This window comes from Mesoplodon mirus (genome assembly GCF_964341445.2).
Source record: "Mesoplodon mirus genome assembly, chromosome: 10".
NCBI classification, from domain to species: domain Eukaryota; kingdom Metazoa; phylum Chordata; class Mammalia; order Artiodactyla; family Ziphiidae; genus Mesoplodon; species Mesoplodon mirus.
In genome coordinates this window covers 25,835,119-25,855,173 of record NC_138986.1, presented here as the reverse complement: position 1 = coordinate 25,855,173, position 20,055 = coordinate 25,835,119, and the positions used below count along the sequence as shown (strand labels likewise).

At 40.3% G+C, this 20,055-nt stretch overlaps 1 protein-coding gene across 1 annotated transcript; it reads right to left on the bottom strand.

Moving 5' to 3' along the window:
- Positions 1-1,840: 1,840 nt before the first annotated feature.
- On the bottom strand, positions 1,841-18,774 carry PERP (p53 apoptosis effector related to PMP22). Its single transcript, XM_082634011.1, has 3 exons — positions 18,463-18,774; positions 7,797-7,937; positions 1,841-3,330 (listed from the first exon to the last, which is right to left on the bottom strand). The coding sequence occupies exons 1-3, from the start codon at positions 18,644-18,646 to the stop codon at positions 3,113-3,115; spliced, it is 543 nt and encodes a 180-aa protein (XP_082490137.1). The 5' UTR covers positions 18,647-18,774; the 3' UTR covers positions 1,841-3,112.
- Positions 18,775-20,055: the final 1,281 nt, after the last annotated feature.

The following is a 20,055-nucleotide window of genomic DNA, read 5'->3' as shown; positions in this document are numbered from 1 at the left end:
ATCCCTATCAAACTACCAATGACATTTTTCACAGAACTAGAACAAAAAATTTCACAATTTGTATGGAAACATAAAAGACCCTGAATAGCCAAAGCAATCTTGAGACAGAAAAACAGAGGTGGAGGAATCAGGCTCCCGGACTTCAGACTACTACAAAGCTACAGTATTCAAGACAGTATGGCACTGGTACAAAAACAGAAATATAGATCAATGGAACAGGATAGAAAGCCCGGAGATAAACCCACGCACATATGGTCACCTTATTTTTGATAAAGGAGGCAAGAATATACAATGGAGAAAAGACAGCCTCTTCAATAAGTGGTGCTGGGAAAACTGGATAGCTACATGTAAAGGAATGAAATTAGAGCACTCCCTAACACCATACACAAAAATAAACTCAAAATGGATTGAAGACCTAAGTGTAAGGCCAGACACTATAAAACTTAGAGGAAAACATAGGCAGATCACTCTATGACATAAATCACAGCAAGATCCTTTTTGACCCACCTCCTAGAGAAATGGAAATAAAAACAAAGATAAACAAATGGGACCTAATGAAACTTCAAAGCTTTTGCACAGCAAAGGAAACCACAAACAAGACCAAAAGACAACCCTCAGAATGGGAGAAAATATTTGCAAATGAAGCAACTGACAAAGGATTAATCTCCAAATTTACAAGCAGCTCACGCAGCTCAATATCAAAAAAAAGGATTAATCTCCAAAATTTACAAGCAGCTCACGCAGCTCAATATCAAAAAAATAAACAACTCAGTCCAAAAATGGGCAGAAGACCTAAACAGACATTTCTCCAAAGAAGATATACAGATTGCCAACAAACACATGAAAGGATGCTCAACATCACTAATCATTAGAGAAATGCAAATTAAAACTACAGTGAGGTACCACCTCACACCAGTCAGAATGGCCATCATCAAAGAATCTGTAAACAATAAATGCTGGAGAGGGTGTGGAGAAAAGGGAACCCTCCTGCACTATTGGTGGGAATGTAAACTGATACAGCCACTATGGAGAACAGTATGGACGTTCCTTTAAAAACTAAAAATAGAACTATCATACGACCAGCAATCCCACTACTGAGCATATACCCTGAGAAAACCATAATTCAAAAAGAGACATGTACCACAGTGTTCACTGCAGCACTATTTACAATAGCCAGGAAATGGAAGCAACTTAAGTGTCCATTGACAGATGAATGGATAAGGAAGATGTGGCACATATATACAATGGAATGTTACTCAGCCATAAAAGGAAACAAAATTGAGTTATTTGTAGTGAGGTGGATGGACCTAGAGACTGTCATACAGAGTGAAGTAAGTCAGAAAGAGAAAAACAAATACCATATGCTAACACATATATATAGAATCTAAGTGGGAAAAAAATGGTTCTGAAGAACCTAGGGGTAGGACAGGAATAAAGATGCAGATGTAGAGAATGGACTTGAGGACACGGGGAGGGGGAAGGGTAAGCTGGGACGAAGTGAGAGAGTGGCATGGACATATATACACTACCAAACGTAAAATAGATAGCTAGTGGGAAGCAGCCGCATAGCACAGAGAGATCAGCTCGATGCTTTGTGACCACCTAGAGGGGTGGGATAGGGAGGGTGGGAGGGAGGGAGACGCAAGAGGGAGGGGATATGGAGATATATGTATATGTATAGCTGATTCACTTCGTTATACTGCAGAAACCAACAGAACATTGTAAAGCAATTATACTCCAATAAAGATGTTAAAAAAAAAAAAATCCCCTTCCTCAGATTGGCGGTGGGTGGGGGGAGCGGGGGCTGAGAAGCAAAACCAAAAAAACTGCAAACGAGATACAAGATTAGAACACCTGGTTTATTGGGAAAAATTCATAATGAAACTGCAACTGCTTATTTTTACAACTTACAAGATAATAATTTGATACATAAAATGAATTGGTTTTCATTACATAAGTACAGATATTTTTTTAAAAATCCATGTGATATATCATATTTGCCATTCAGAGAAATCCCACATCCCTGAATTCTCCTGTTGCATGTTTTACCTCAGATATTTTTAATCTGTTTACCAAGGGAAACCAGGTTTTTAACCGTATTTGAGTTTTTGCTTACAGCTGCAGTCTATCAGAAGCTGTGTCTACATGATTAGAGCCTGGTCAAGCCTAAGGTGAAAAATTCAAGCCATTTCTTCTCTTTAGGCTGTTTTAATGTTACTTTTGTGATGGGAATGGCCCTCCTCATGGTTTACTGAACAAACTAATCCTACCTAGAGGTTACGACGAATTAGACCAGTCCATCTTTTAATCCAGTCTACCCTAGTCTACAACATATAGACACCAAACAGCGCAGAATTATTAGTAGCACTTTACCACACCCCAACCCTACAAACCACTTTAAAAGAGAAAATTTCATGTTAAGATTTCACTACTTAAGGAGGTCTTATTACTGCAACAGGCTTTGGCTATGAAAGAATACTTTCCTGGATGCCATATCAAGTTAACGGGAAGCTTAGCCCCAAATCAATTATTCATGATGTTAATTAGAAATTCTCACAAATGATATGCATTTAGGAAATGATTTTGCTTCTTTAAATAGCTGAAGGTTTGAAAAAATATTTATTTTTTGCATTCCTTTTAGAATATTTGGTCACTGGCAATTTTTACCAATATCTTCCTCTTCTCCTTAGTCCTTAATAGACCCAGTTCATTCCATCTGGGAAAAACAGAAACCGGACCAGATTACTCAAATCTTTGAAGCCTTCTCATTTTTACCTTATAAATTATGTGGTTAGTTTTGGTCTCATATTCTTTTACAAATGCAATATAAATGGTATGGCTAGATATAAGGAAACACTGGCATATTAGTAATTAGGTAATTAGTTAAAAGAAGTTAAGTCTTGTTTAAGTCTATAAATCATAGATAAAAGATGAATATGAAACTCTAAAACTATTTAAGAAATATTCTCTCCCAAAGTATTTTAGCATTTTGACTATAGTTTAATGATATGAACACTGCCCCAAACATAGGTTCAGAGTATTCCGGGGGAAACAGTTTCTTTCTCTGGAATCCATCTCAGCAGCAGTGATGTTCTTCTGCTCATTCCCCACCTTAGGGAGATGTGTAGAAGTACCTGGGCTTGGCATTGCCCAGCAGGTCATCTGCATAGTTGGGGAGGCAACAGAAGAAGAAGGAACAGCCAATCAGGATAATCGTAGCCGCCCACCCAAAGCCATAGGCCCAGCTATAGATGTAAATGACACCAGAGTTGTTAAAGGTCTCGTTGTACTTCACAGGGTAAACTACCAGGCTGATGATCTGGAACACAGCTAAAAGGAAGGGAAAAAAAATACAAAGTATGAATGTATGAATGAATGAATGCATGGTAACAACAGATTATTTCCCCTTCCACAACATTTTTGCCTTAAAATAAGTATTAAATCCACCTAAATAATGCTGATAAAAGGGGCTGGGGGAGTCTAGTTAATCATAAGCCAAAAAAGATGACTGAATATTGTGTGTCAGAGATACCTGGCACTAGGTAGAATACTGAGTATATGAAATACAGACAGAAAATTAGAGATTCATGTACCTATGTAAGCATTATATATACTAAAGTAAAACGTGCTGAATTGTGGTGTGCAATAGAAAGCAAGAGGTTAGAGGAGAGCCTACTTTTTCATCTTTGCTTTTCCTGTGCCAAACATAAGTTAATATTATCAGTGTTAGCAAAATAAAACATATATGTACATATATATATGTGTGTATGCACACACAGACACAGATAGAGGAATATTCATTCAATAAATAAATGACTAAATAAAACAATGAATCAATGATGCGAATGATCAACGGGAGAATCAGCAGAAAAGCCTGCAGAGGAAGGGGGAATCTGAAGAATAAATCGAAATGAAGAGATGGAGGGCAGGAAGAAGAGCATTCCAGCCTGGGGGAATAGAAGTAAAAGAGGGGAATAACCACAGTGCTTTAAAAAGTGAAAGGGGGGCTTCCCTGGTGGTGCAGTGGTTGAGAGTCCGCCTGCCGATGCAGGGGACACGGGTTCGTGCCCCGGTCCGGGAAGATCCCACATGCCGCGGAGCGGCTGGGCCCGTGAGCCATGGCCGCTGAGCCTGCACGTCCGGAGCCTGTGCTCCGCAACGGGAGAGGCCACAGCAGTGAGAGGCTCGCGTACCGCAAAAAAAAAAAAAAAAAAAAAAAAAGTGAAAGGGAAGATAGGGGAAGGAAAACATATGTCAAAAAACTTTCTAAACTCTTTGATATGAGTCACATTATTACAATTATTATTAATCATGTATTAACAATTTACATTGCTTAAAAATAAAAGGAATTTATTAAATCTACTTTGTAGTCTTTTTCAATGCACATGCATAATTCTATAAAGCTGTAATGAGTATACACATGCTATGCTATGCTATGCATTTTTTACCTAGTATTTAGTATGTGCATTGCCATGACTTTGGGTATAAGCAAATTTTAGCTCTGTGACACTCAGACGCTACTCTTCGCAAAGAGCGATCAGCTGGCTGAGCTCCCAGGAGTATGTCAGGGAGTGAATAGTCCTCACCACCACTTTTCTTTCACCTTAATTTTTTTCTACTAGCTCCACAGATATACCCTTAACTAGTTTTCTTTTATTTTTTTTTTTAATTACTAGAAAGGCTGTAGATGTTTCCACATCTTGATTTGTTGCTTCTACTTCCCAACTTAAAATGGTCTTCTTTGGCAACTTATGAAGGGCAATCTTAGTGCAGATCTTAAATATTTCTCTGGTTCCTGTCTACTTTATTTATTTATTTTTAAATATTTATTTATTTATTTTGGCTGCACCAGGTCTTAGTTGCGGCATGCAGGATTTTTTTTTTCCAGTTGTGGCATGCGGACTCTTAGTTGTGGCATGTGGTCTTCTTAGTTGCAACATGCAAACTCTTAGTTGCAGCATGCATGTGGGATCTAGTTCCCCCACCAAGGATCAAACCTGGGCCCCCTGCACTGGGAGTGCAGAGTCTTACCCACTGGACCACGAGGGAAGTCCCGCTTTCTGTCTAGTTTAAATAACAAAGTCTCACTAGTTAAGTTTGTCATCTTCTGCAAATCATTGTGTATGACACAAAAGGAACACTTCTCTGCATTTTTCTCTAATACGCCTAGTAATAAATGTTAAACATTGCTATTTACCCATTTTGGTTCATCACATAAAGTTCTTGTAATGGTTTGGATGAATTTTTACAAAATCTAAATTGTATTGGTGTTCAGTTATTCTGATTTTAACCCAATAATATACATCAAATTAAAAATAATTGTTATGAAATATATCTTAAAAATCAAGTAGGGCTTATTCAACGTTATTACCACTAAAAATGTATTGAGATTTCTAGGCTTTTTATTTTTCTATTAAACATTTCCCATTCCACTTGTCCAACTTTGTAGGAGAAGAGGAGAATTAAATTGTAAAATGAGAACACGGGGTTAAGCAGGACAGTTCAGCTGTTTATCTATCAAAACTCACCAGAATGAGTTTTTTTTACAATAACTCCTGCAACCCTGTTAGCTAGAGATGGCAATTACTAGATGTTAATGTTTTAATGTTAAGGTGGACAGAAGAATTTTACTAGGATTTCTTTTAATTTTGGTAAAATATACTCAACATAATATTTATCATTTTAACCATTTGCTAAGTGTTCGATTCAGTGGCATTAAATACATTCACAATGTTGTGTAATCATCACCACCATCCATACCTAAAACATTTTCAACATCCACAGTATGTACCCATTACCCCCTCCCCTCGGCTGCTGATAAGCTCTAATCGACTTTCTGTCTCTGTGAATTTGCCTCTTCCAGGTATTTCATACAAGTGAAATCATAAAATATTCATCCTGTATCTACCTTATTTCTTTCAGCATAATGTTTTCAAGGTCCATCCATGTTGTAGCTCACATCAAAATTTCATTCCTTTTTATGGCTGAATGATATTCCATTGTATGTATAGACTACATTTTGTTTATATATTTATCTGCTGCTGAACACTTGGGTTGTTTCCTCCTTTTGGCTATTGTGAATAATGCTGCTATGAACATGGACATACAAGTACCTATTCAAATCCCTGCTTTTGGTTCTTTTGGATATATACCTAGAAGTGGAATTGATGGGTCATAAAGGATTTTTCAATGAACGTTAATGTCATAGTGTTATTTCTAATGGTGATTTATATAGGCATCTACCTAGTCTTCTAAGACATGTGATAGGAAGCTACATCAAATTGTTTCTTTGATAAGGTCTTGTAAATTTCAACTACAAAACACCAAATAAAAGTGGAGGTGGGGGCTTCCCTGGTGGCGCAGTGGTTGAGAGTCCGTCTGCCGATGCAGGGCACGCGGGTTCGTGCCCCGGACCGGGAGGATCCCACATGCCACGGAGCGGCTGGGCCCGTGGGCCCGTGGGCCGTGGCCGCTGGGCCTGCACGTCCGGAGCCTGTACTCCGCAACGGGAGAGGCCGCAGCAGTGGGAGGCCCGCGTACCGCAAAATAAATAAATAAATAAATAAAATAAAATAAATTTAAAAAGTGGAGGTGGGATTCAACAAGATTCTTCATATGTTTTGTGATTCCTAGCCATTTCTGATTCTAAAATATTATTCCAAAAGCAAAGTTTGAAACGTGAGGAACACTCGAGTAAACTTTATTTTGAATCAAGAGACATGTTTAAATGTACAGGGGACGGTTAGACATGCACTGGCTGGTTCTCGGAGGCTACCTCCTTCCTCCCAGCCAGGGCCTTTTTGCTCCTCACTTACCCCGCCCTAGATCCTGCCATCATCTTCTTTGTACTCAGGGAACCCTGCGCACAGTGGTCCCACTCAGGCTCAGGCTTGATCCTGTGGACCCCTCTAGTTACAAGGCTTCTGACTTGTTTCCAAAACCATATGCTCACTGTGTATTTATACCCCAGGTCTGTGGCTGGACTTCGGCTTTGGTTCCATGAGCCTAAGTTGGTAGCTTGAGAAATGGACTATGGCTGCCTCGCTTTGCCCTTATCAGCATCTTCTTCTTCTTTCCCCTCCTCAGGAAATCCAGATTTGCATCTAAATCCAGCTCTGTGGCTGGGGTCCTGCTCCTTTGGCAGACTTCCCTACTGCCAGGTACCCACCTAAAATTTCAAATAATTCTTGCCTCTAGATTCTTGCTACTAGATTCCTAGTTCTTATATTCCCTTAATAAATGTTCTCTCCGAGCTCCACCCAGCTGCATAACTAAGTTTCCCATCCCCCAACCCTGGCTCTAAGCTGCAAAGAGGCAATTCCAGATCTGGCCCCTCCCAGATCCCCCATCCCCACTGCAGGAAACCCTTCTGTGACCCACCACATCCTAAGACTGCAGAACGCCTTCAACAAGTGCAATGGTTCAGGGACATTCCAGTCCCCTCAGGCATGGGGCTCATGGGAGGCCAGCCTGGGACCACTATGGAGACACTGCACTTCCAGCCCTGGTCCCTCGGGGCAGAGGTGTCAAGGACATGGGGTCATCTACAAGAGATAGCAGCAGGTAGAGTGATGACCTTCCTCACTTGGATGGGGGGCATGGAACGCTGTCTCAGGCAGAGGATAAAAGAGATCCAGCTCTTAAAATACATCGCTCCTCTGTTACTTCTGCCTTTGGCGACCCATTTTCCGAGAACAGATCAGGAACTGTATTGCCAGAGATCTTTGTGGCGTGGACATTATTATATTGATGTCCCCTGCAGATAGGAAGAAAGGATTGCTGGCGCACAGTCTTACCAGCCAGGGCCAGGAGGCTTCCAATCATTCTCAGGAAGACAAGCATTTGGGATCCGCAGAAGGCAAAGAAAGACAGGATGAAACAGATCACCAGGATGATGAAGCCACAGAAGAGCATGGCGGCAGCTGCTCTTCCCCACGCTATAAGAAAGAAACAGCAATTAGTGAGACAGACAAGCCAAATTTAAAAATTACTTATCAAAGCATCAATGGGGTTTTTTTTTTCTTTCTACTAATTGTATTTGGGTGGAAGAACAGTTTTTCTTTAGACAATACTTAAGCATCTCCATATTTTAAGGGAAGAATAGGCAATTCATAGGTAGGACATTAACATACTGATATGCAGTAATGCCTTATCCCCTCGGTTTGGGGGCAAATGTTTATACCTCCAAAATGAAAAGTAAACTACATTAAACTGTATCTCATTTAATAAACTGGCATACAAACAGGTATATTTAAAAGAGTCACTCAAGTTCTACTATAACATGACCACAGTAAACAACATTTTTACTATGGAAAAATCCAAATTACAATCTCTTCAGGAACTGTTTCAAATACCTTTAAAAGGATCTTGGTTCCATATTAAGGTTTGGTCCCATGCAAAAATAATTATTGAAAACTCATAGTACTTATGACTAGACAGAGATATAAAATAAAACAATTTAATTGTAAAGTAGCTAGCTGTGCTTTTTATAACAAGTTTAGGTGCAAACAACATTTCTAAATTTTTGCCTAAATTTTAACTTGTGAAGTATTCAGAATTTATTGCACAATAATTCTCAATTATTGACATGGGCCCTAAAGACAATAAGGATGAGGTGGAAATTGAGGTCTAGGTTTGAAGATCTACATGGGCAGCTCTAGCCCTGGGTCATTCTGCTCTGCCCTTGTGGGAAGAGAAGAGTCATGACTCCCAAGCTAAGGATTCCAGCCAATAATTCTTATTGTTCAAACTGCACCGATTTGTAAAATCTCTTCCCACACAACCTTCTCTCTAGAGGTAGTGACTGACATGTAGGAAGTAATCGCTCTGTGCCAGGCACGGGGCTAAGAACCCGCCATGCCTTAGCAACCTGAATCCTCACAATAACTTTTTAAGGTTCACACTCTGTTATCATTTCTATTTTAGAAGTGAGATTATGCTAAGCCTTTGAGAGTCCAGATAACCTGCCCATAGCCACACAGCTGGCAGCCAAGTTTGATTTCCAGACTGTCTGAATCCAGAACAGGACTCTTTTTTTTTTTAAGATATAATTTAAATACTAGAAAATTCATCCATTTAAAGTGTACAATTCTGTAGTTTTCACTCTATTCACAGGGTTGTGCAACCATCACCACTTACAATTCCAAAATTTTCATCACCCCAAAGAGAAACCCCATGACCGTTAGCAGTGCCTTTCTCCTCCTCCCTTCCTTCAGCTTCTGATCTACTTTCTGTCTCTATAAATTTGCTTATTCTGGACATTTCATATAAATGGAATTATATACTATGTGGCCTTTGTGACTGTCTTACGCTTTCACTTAGCATAATGTCTTCAAGGTTCACCCATGTTGGAGCAGCATGGATTAGGACTGCATTCCTTTTTATGACCAATAATTATTCTATTGTATGGATAGCCCACATTATGATTACCCACTCATTCATTAATGGATGAACATGCACCCTTAACCTATTTCTCTTTATTGCATTTGAAAAGGAGAGATGCGTGGACCTTGGCACTGGTTTTACTCCAGCTTTAACCGAGCTTGGCTGGCAAACATCCTGACTTAATTTGGGGTCATTGGACTGGTCAATATTAGACAAAGATAAGGACTAGCAGAAAGCACAAGGGCTTGGGGGACAGCTTGCCCTCGTTTATCCCCTGCCTCTGTTACCTATTAGCCACTGTCAGTCTGCTCATCTGTTAACCAAGGCTAAAATGCCTTCTTTCAGGATCACTGTGAGGATGAGAGCTCTTGTGTGAAAAGTCATGGAGCTATTAATTCTCCAGCCCTCTCTGTTCAAAAATGTCCTCATGTATTCCTATGACTTTCTCCAGTACCTCAAGTTTTCACTTTATTCGACCTTCTCAAGGTTCTACACTGTCACATGAAGACTCTTCCTCAGTTCTCCACTGCATGTTTACATCTTCAACTGTTAGAGACAAACCTGGGCTGAGCTCCCCTGTTCCCTTCTCTAGCCTCCACACTCCCCACAAATCTTCATCTAGTAGATTCAGGGATGACTGGGGTATAATAGGTAATTAAGGAAACGACACATGCTCAATGTTTTTTACATGCTCAAATACATGTTTTCACACAAATTACTCCTTAGTGGCACTGGTCAGGATGGCGTCATGACAGTACCTGAGTGGGCCTAGTTTTATGTTTATAATTTTTATTACTTTCCTCCATGTCTTGCTCTTCCTGTGAGATCAGTAAGACCAAGAAATGTTTTATTTTAAAATAGACATGGATAAAGCCAAAATGTGAGATTGAGTAAGTCTCTTTTCTCACTTTTGCCTTGTCCTTCGAGTAAGGTAACTTTCCAGAGAAAAGGGACCGTGCTTTGGAAAGAACATTAATTAATCAGACCATCTCGAAGTCTAGCCCATAAACCACTGACTCCAAATCATCAGTGGTGCTTATAAAAAGTATGGATTCCGGGCTTCCCTGGTGGCGCAGTGGTTGAGAGTCCGCCTGCCGATGCAGGGGACACGGGTTCGTGCCCCGGTCCGGGAGGATCCCACATGCCGCAGAGCGGCTGGGCCCGTGAGCCATGGCCGCTGGGCCTGCACATCTGGAGCCTGTGTTCCGCAAGGGGAGAGGCCACAGCAGTGAGAGGCCCACGTACCGCAAAAAAAAAAAAAAAAAAAAAAATGTATGGATTCCTACGCATCCCTCCAGACACACTGAATCAGAGTTGGAAAGGAATATGCATTTTACTGGTATTTCTTACATTTATACTAAAGTTTGAGAACAACTAAGAGAGATGATCAATCTTCTTATAAAAATAGTTGCAACATTGCCAAAAAGGAGCATGTAACTTTCAGTATGTGACCCACTGTCAAATACAGTCTCATGTCTGTAGATTTTTGCATGGCTACTGCCAATCATTAAATTCAATTAAATACAATCATTAAATTCCAATAAGCAGACACTGAGTTTTCCTTTTAAGGGGAGTTCACATGTTTGAAACTGTTCAATGCAAAGGCAACACAGCTATATAAGCCATACAGAGGAATGCAAACAGTGAAGATCAATTGTAGAGCAGAATGTGAGTTTTCAATAAAAACAGGAGAAACCTCCTAACAGGGAACATATTTAGTAATCAAACTTTGATAATCACAGATTAAGGTTTTTAAAGTATAGCTAAATAAATTATGTATGATGTTGCTATAAAGAGTAACATCAATCATTTTACCTGTTTATTTGAGGAAATAAAAAGTTATACAAAGTTAGATTATTGCTATTACTGCTTCCGCTGACATTACCGCTAAGGTGTAATTTACATTTAGTTTCAGGTACTTGAAAGGAATTAAATAAAAGAAATAGTAAGCCAATTCACCTAACCTAAAACCAACAGGTGAATGTAAATATAAACAGATCATTTAAAGAACTTTTCCTATGTTATGTTAAATCAACTCAATTAGCGTCTTATTTAAAATGCTGAGTCTAAAGAAAAATCAAAATGGAAAGTTAAGCAACAGTCTGTCTGGCGAAAGGCTGCCTTGGAAGTAGAACGTGTAAAACCTGCTCCTTGAGAGTGGAAACACCCACATTGATTCACTTAACTATCATTTAAGGCACAAATCTTGACATGGTTTTGAAGGTCCTGACTGATGGATAACAAGGAAGGCAACCTGCTGTCTCATGTCAATGACTATTTTGTTGTAAGATGATGAGATGGATCCTACCAGGTCTGAGCAGGGTCCTCCCAGCCCAATATTCTGCCTGAGAAGGGAACCAACAGCCGTGTAGACTAACAACATGGCAATTCTCCATCACATACATTTTGAAAACTTAAGATAAATCTGTAGGCTAAGTGCCTTTGGTCTCCCTTAATCACCCAGAATGAGTCCAATATCTATAAATTTACCCAACCCTTCGGGAACTATATATTTATATTTTTATATTATACCTTGGTCTAAATTGTACCCTATTTACCAGCCTCAGTGGAAAAACATCAATTTTTAAAACTTATCTTGAAGCTACTTCTTTCATGATTCAACATCAGCAGATGGTCCTCAGTTCTTTGAAGACAGTCCATCTTCATCGATTCTGAAGACAAGTCTGTCCTTCATTAATATTTTATACACTAAATTTCTGCCTTTCCTAATCCGCATTTTACTGGTATTTCTTACATCCATACTAAAATCTGAGAACAACTAAGATAGATGATTAATCTCCTTATAAAAACAGATTGCAGCACTGCCAGAAAGGAGCATGTAACTTTCAGTATGTGACCTGCTGTCAATTATAGTCTCATTTCTATAGATTTTTTTCGTGGTTACTGCCAATCATTAAATTCAATTTAAAAATATCATTAAATTCAAATAAGCAGAATGTGTGTGTGTGTGTGTGTGTGTGTGTGCGCGTGCGTGTGTAGGGGATTGGGGATTGGGGAAGGATTCTCATTGTCAATTATCTTTCTCTGAATTGAGACCACAAAAGCATGCTGCATTCCAGGTAAACAGAGTTTCTGTGTAGGAATGTTGTTTGTTTGTTTTGTTTCCTTAAGGGAAACATATATGTTTCCCTGAAACATGTTTCATATATGTATATAATTTATTCTGTCCTAAGTTTATTTTCTAAGTACCACTTGAAGAAATTTATGTTATCAAAGAAACCAGCAACATTATAAATCCACTTTTAGATAAGATTCATTAAAGATCCACGTAGGTAATGAATGGATTATCAGATTTTGCTATTGCTTGCAAAGATTCAACATTAAGTCAACAACATGGAAACCATTCACTGGTTACTAATGAAATTCTGAATTTTTTCTAAAAAATGTTTTTAAGTTTTTTGTATGAGGGATAATGCTATATGTTTTTCCAGAGATTATATACTAAAACATGATGTTACAAGGCAAATACAGCTGGGAAAAGACCAGTAAGATCGACTGATAAGAAAAGAACAATAAAAGTAAAAATAAATAAATACCTTGAATATCAAGCTAGAAACCATAAATCAAAGTTAAGTTTGTGAAAAGAAAAAATAAATAACTTTTATTTTAAGACAAGGAGAGCACTACTGCTATATCATGGGTGATATTTTGGAGACTGTCATTACTTTTTCACCCCAAATTAGTATTTCTTTTAATGGATTTGCTGCATTCTTCAGTAGTTTTACATGTGGGCACCAAACATTGACCAAAACAGTCTGTGGCCTAGCCCCTTACTCAGTGCCCTGCAGATTCCAAATTGTCACCCAACTAGAGGGTGGTTCCTTTCCAGAACAAAGGATTCATCTATGAACAATACAGAAAGCCCTACCCAGTGAATACAAGATTTTGTCAGATTCCTTCCTATTGTTTCTATAAAGTTCTTTGTGTCATACACAAGCAGAATTGAAAACTGGACAAGACCATAAGTGAAAAAATAAAAAAGATGCTATTTTGTGACCACCTAGAGGGGTGGGATAAGGAGGGTGGGAGGGAGATGCAAGAGGGAGGAGATATGGGACTATATGTATATGTATAGCTGATTCACTTTGTTATAAAGCAGAAACTAACACACCATTGTAAAGCAATTATACTCCAATATATATATATATATATATATCCTCCAGGTTCAAAAAAAAAAGATGCTATCTACAAATAAATATAAACATGGGTGGATGATATATTCAAAAAGACTGTTGCGTAGTCAATGAGGAGATCTACAGTAATACAGGCCAGTGCTTCTGAAACTTAAAAGTGCTTACGAATCACCCGGGGACCTTGTTAAAATACAGATTCCAATTCAGTAGGTGAGGTCTGAGATGCTGAGTATCCAGTAATCTCCCAGATAATGCCGATGCTACTGGTCTATAACACACAAGTAGCAAAAATCTGGAGGATGACTCAGAAACGCCTCCAAAAAAATCGACACAGGAAGAATGATTCTGCCGAAGGTTTGGAAGGCAGGAAAGGAATGGCTTAAAGGAGGAATGATGCTGGGGTCTCTGGGGAGAAATTCCACAGTAGGTGTGAGATTCTTTACACGCTCTACATTTTCCCCTGACACTGAGCCGGATGATAACCTTTTCCCATTGGTTTTTATGGAACTTTACCCCTTTATGGCCTTCTTTTAAAGTCTGAGTGGGGAAACTATCCTACACGGGAAGATGGGAAAATACAGGAAATTCTGTGTGAACTCAGACAAGATAACTAGCAGCAAATTTGGAATCTACCCTCAAATGTTTGAAAATCTGTCCATTGGAAGAAGGCTGGAAAGAAGAATTTACAGAGAAGCACATTTCACCTCTTGTCGGTGTAAGAGGGGTACTTTTAAACAAATTGCATCGTGGAGAAAATTGAGTTAAGTTGCTGAACAACGGGAAGAAGCTCAGATCAGCCACGGGCGATGCTGATAGGTGGGCTTTGGAGAAAGCTTGAGTAGGCGCACTATTCATCTCTCCTAGTTCTAATAGTCTAGGAGCCTCTGGCCATTTACAAGGAGAAAAGACAAATCAGGAATTGAGGCTCTCTGGTAGTGCTAAGTGCAGCAAATGTGGAGTAAACTGGTCAAGATCACTGGTTCCTAGACGTCTAGATTTTATAAATCAACATATATTTTTTTAATTATGAAAATCAATTGAGAGTGTCCAACTTTTTGTTTTACTATGTACGAATGTGAACACATGCCCGCAAAGATTAGTCTATCTACTAATGCCTAATTTCGTAAAATAAGAGCATTTGAATACCTGACCCTGCCCCTCTGCAAAAAAGCCACAAGAACATAACCTCAAAATGAAATCTTTTAAGTTGAATTTAGGCTAATGTAAAACTATTAACTTCATACTTATTGATATTTTTCTCATTTCTCGTGCATTTAAGAACCATAGGGCTAGATGATCTAAAAATATTTCCTATATTAACCTGATTCTTCGACTTATCCAAGGCTGATTTCATGTAAAAAACATTCAATGTGGTATCTTTGGTAAAAATGAGGCTCTGCACTTCTGAGTTCAGATCCAAGGCAAAGGCTCTCCAACGCTGCCACACTGACTCCCCGCCGTCCTTCTTGGAGCATAAATTCATCTCAACTGTCCCTGTAATTTATGCATAAACTTATCTTCATTAGTCTCTACCCTGACAAGTCGGAGCTTGCTTAGGACTTGAAATCTACATCTCTGCTGCTGAAAATATCTTCCTGATGTACTCTTTCTTAAAACTGTAAAAGAAGGTGCCAGGAGTGCAAAAATACTATCTGTGAACATGGATTCAAATTTAATTTAGCATTTTCTTTTATTTATTTATTTATTTTTGGCTGCGTTGGGTTTTCGTTGCTGTGCGCAGGCTTTCTCTCTAGTTGCAGTACGCGGGCTTCTCATTGCCGTGGCTTCTCTTGTTGTGGAGCATGGGCTCTAGGCACGCAGGCTTCCGTAGTTGTGGCCCACGGGCTTAGTTGCTCCGCGGCATGTGGGATCTTCCCGGACCAGGGCTCGAACCCGTGTGCCCTGCATTGGCAGGCGGATTCTTAACCACTGTGCCACCAGGGAAGTCCTAACTTTGCATTTTCTTTATACATGACATTTGAATGATCATTTCAATGTTTAAATATAGATTTTTCTTTTCCAATTTTGAGGACTAGAAACCATGACTTTTTAAAAAATTCAAACAAGAATTTGTATTTATTTATTTGTTACTATTATGTAAAAGAAAATATTCAGTGTTTAATTTGATTCATTTATGAGGAAAAATGAGGTGATATGGTTCTGAAATTCTTTTTAAAAAGTTAATGACAGTGAAGAATATAACATTCTGCTTTTTACATAATTCTATGGAACTATTTACCTTTATATAAAAAGTCTCTATTATTTAGTATTATTGCTGATACCTGCCAGCAAAATGAACATATTGTTACAAATGTCAGCAAATAAAAAAGATAGTGAAGCACTTTGTAATAAACAGGTATACTTTCTTAATACTGTAGTTTACAGTGGTAAATCACAAGGTTTATTTTCTAGCACATAGCAAGAATTTTTTTAAAAGTGGATATACACACTTAATTCTCAATATTGAGATATCATTTTAATTAGAGCTATCAACCTTATTCCTTGTTGTGTTTGTACATACATGAGAGTATGTGTAAACTGCTTACTGTATTTTAGATAAAATATGACCTCATGTGAACATATTGTTTTTGGCAAGGCCCAACTGCAGCTATCTGAAAGTCTCAAAAGTTCAGAGACGCCTAGATAATCAACCTATGGGATAGGAATACACAATTTCTACACCTGTGAGGCAAAACTAGCCAGCAGTCCATGGCAGGAGACAGAGTGGAAGTATAATAATCACTCCAACTCATCTTTGACTTCAATAGCCTGGGATGGACCTCTCCTGGTGAAATCATGGCCATTTTCTTCTTCCCCAGGTCACCTAATGACAGTGGGTGCTAGATTCATGATTTGATTCTAGGGCTTGAGCAAAAGCCGCATCTAACACATTCTTGGCACTTGATTATCTTTGCAAAGGTCACCGGAACAACCAAATTGGAATGTGAAAGCCACTGACCACTTATGAAAATCAGTCTTGCTGCATCACAAAGGCAGTACTAGATTCCTCAAGACTCACTTGGAAAACCGAACTTTTCTAAAGACCAATTTCTATATCAAATTGAAACATCAACTGTACACTGGATCTGTCTTTTCTCTACAATTAAAAAAAGCTAATGCTTTAGACTCCTGTCTAATTAAAAAATTAGAAAACAGAAACAAAACCTGCTTACTCCCTTCTATATCAAAGCACTCTATCAGCCTGAGGTTAGAAGAGCCACACCCTAGGAAGGTGAGTTCATCCTGCAAGTCAAGAAAAATAAAAACTGCACTGTGCCTTTTTCACAAGAGGGCTGTGGTCACAGCCAGAGCTGTGCAGGCCAGATCATGTCCCAGCAATAGTGCTGATCTAGGTTCTGCCTGCACCCTTCTCCCCGAGGCACGCTAACCTTCTTAACTCATGTGCCCAGAATCGCTGAATATTCTTTGGGTCTGTATTAGTCTTTGCAGTGAGATACGATTATCAAAGTCTGTTTAAAAACACACCTGTTTTAAGCAAGTCTATTAAATCCCCTACAAGATACGGAACTCTGTTGCATCTTAACCAGAAGATAGAGACATATTATTTCAAAGAAGCTAATTCCCTTCAAAAACCTAAAAGACTTGGGGTAATACCAACCCTGGCAGGTGTGCTGCTTGTGCTTTGAGAGGAAAAACACAGACTTTAAGGAAAGTAGGAAGTCCATTTAGTCTTTACATTTTATTACCTGCTAAGGAGAACCATGCCTCCTTTGGGGGGTAAATTCTGGGGGAGAACTTCCAAATAATTCCACAGTAGATAAGATAAAGCACCAAGCCCCTGATACAGGGTCCCAGAAATAAACAGAGTTTGGTTTGAAGCCCTGGGCCACTTTGGAGGTGCGGGGCAAGTCAAAGATCCTAGCAGAGAATGGGGGAAAAAAAGCAGGGTAGCCTTCTTTCTCAGTTTTAAACTATTAAACTCAGTTGGTAAGGCTCCATTCAGTAGTAGTTGGCTTTAAGCTTCTGATTATTCTCATACTTAAACCCTCCTGTCCCGGACCCCTCCCACAATGCTAATCACGATAGACCCCGGCTGTTCTTCCCGTCTACGAGGAAGCAGGGGGTGGTACCGGCCCAGAGCAAGCTCCTCTCCAGTGCCGTGTAATAGTTAACAGGTAGTCCCTGAGGCTTCCTCCATGCTGGAAAAATAAAATACTCTATCTGCAATATATTAAATTGTCAACTCTGCTTCATTTCGCTGGTGTAGAAAATGTGTTTGCTTTCCATATTTCAAATCAGATTAAAATAAAGTTTTCTAAACAGCAATGCCAGGCCTAAGCCCAAAAGACACTCCTTCTAACAAGAACTAGCCTGAAGCATTAAACACTGCAGTATCTACTGAAATCTTCCCTGCTGAAACTTTGATTTAAAGGGCTTTTTTAAAGGAAGAAGAGCTGCTTTCACTTAGTTCATGTTAAACGAATAATACAGCAACATGAGGGAAGGTACGCATTTTAAATACTTACATTTTTAAATATAAGGCATATTTCATCTTTTAAGCTATAAAATAGGTGGCGGAATGGGAAGAAATTTCAGTAGGTCTCCAAGAAAATATACTTTGTTCATTACATTTACTCATCAAACCCTTTTCAAATGGCTGAAATCATCTTCTGCTGTACCGACAGACCCTGCGAATAAACGTAGTTTGAACTAGGGCTATTTTCTTCCAGTGTCGAGCCTGGTTTTGGCCACTGAAAGCTGCTACTGCTTTATTTTGTTCGGGTCGGATGTATGAACCTAGGCTCTAAAGAGATTTTTGTTGAATCACCCATTACCCCCGACCCTGTTCAGTCCCTTCTCGACCCTGTTTAGTCCATTCTCATAGGGCGACTTCCGCACTCCCAGGGCGCCGGCGCTCGCCCAGCAGCCGCCCGGAGGACTTCACGGAGGCGACGGCACTCACCAAAGTCCATGAGGCTTTCGCAGTTGCCCACGGAATGACACCACAGCGAGGACTGCTGGCCGGTACCGCTCAACTCCACCCATCCGCGGCCGGCCAACGCGATGATGTCGAAAATGATGGCGCTGAACAGGAGCATGGGCAGGATCCACCTGCAGCGCTCGCAGGCCAGGCCGCAGGCCAGCATCTCGACGGTGGTGGTGGAGAGGAGAGGAGCGCGTGGGGCTTGGACGCCGGCGGAGAGTGACCCTCGAGGGCCGGCAGCGCGACAAAAGGGAGGAGGCCGCGGGGAGGCGGCTCCTGGAGGACTCGGCTCGGGGCTGGCCGCGGGGGCGAGGCGCCCGCCCCACCTAGATTCCGGTGACTCAGAGCGCACCGCCCTGACCTGCCCGACCGGCCCCGGGGCGCGCACGGGGTAGGAGGGGCCGGGCTCGGGTTACACTGGGTGTGTGTGAGCTCACTCTGCCCAGAGAGACCTGGAGCCGCGGGGACCCACTGCCTCGTTTCCCTCTCACTTGGTCCTCTCGCATCCAATGCTTTTCTTCTCAGTGCTTCAACGTGTACACATTTTAATCTGCGCATCACCAATGAAATATTTAACCCCTGAAGTCGGATCACGGTCTGATTTTCAACAATACGATATTTAAGTTTCGAGCCATTTGAGATGAGTGTTCACATCGGACAGGGGTCATTGCCGCACTCTTAGCGCGTGTACCGAACCCAGGAGCCGGTCCCTGACCCTCCCTGGCAGGGCTGGACGATTCCTGCTGGGGTCCACCTTTGTACCTTGTACCATGGCTGCTTCAGACTCTTCACTGCTTACCATCCCCACCTTCCCCACTCGGGTGCCAACTCGTTGACAGAAAGACCATGTTTTATTAATCTGTGTATCCCTGGTGCCCAGCACTGTGTCTGGGTCTTAAGCGGGACACAATAAACATTTTATGCGTGAACACACTGAAATTAACAAATGCTCATTTCCGTCCTAGAAGCGCTTCACCCGGCTTCTCCAGATAAATTCAGGTCCTCTTTACCGCAGTACACTCCCTACCACAAATCTCTTACCTATTTAGACCCCGCTGCATCTACCCTTTTCATTTCCTATTTTGAGGTTTCTCCAAATAAAAACCATATGTCATGTCAGCGTGCAACCAGCCCCTAAAGCCCCACCTCCTGTGTCCTGACCCTGCTTGTCACCACCATGACTCCTCAGGTGTGGATGGGAGGGGGACTGAGGAGAAACAAGTTCTCAGTGTCCGCACCGCCGTGGCCTTGGGCAAAGCATGAAGAATATCCAATGAAGGTCATATCTTACCTTGTACTTCCAAAGATTTATTCTGAATCACTTTTCCTTTGTATTTAATTGAAGATTTACAATATTCTGTTAGTTTCAGGTGTACAGCATAGTGATTCAGTATTTTTATAGATTATATTCCATTTAAAATTATTATAAAATATTGGCTATATTCCCTGTACTGTAAAATATATCCTTGTAGCTTATTTATCTTATACATAGAAGTTTGTACCTCTTAATCCACTACCCCTATCTTGCCCCTCCCCCTTCCCTCTTCCCACTGGTAACCACTAGTTGGTTCT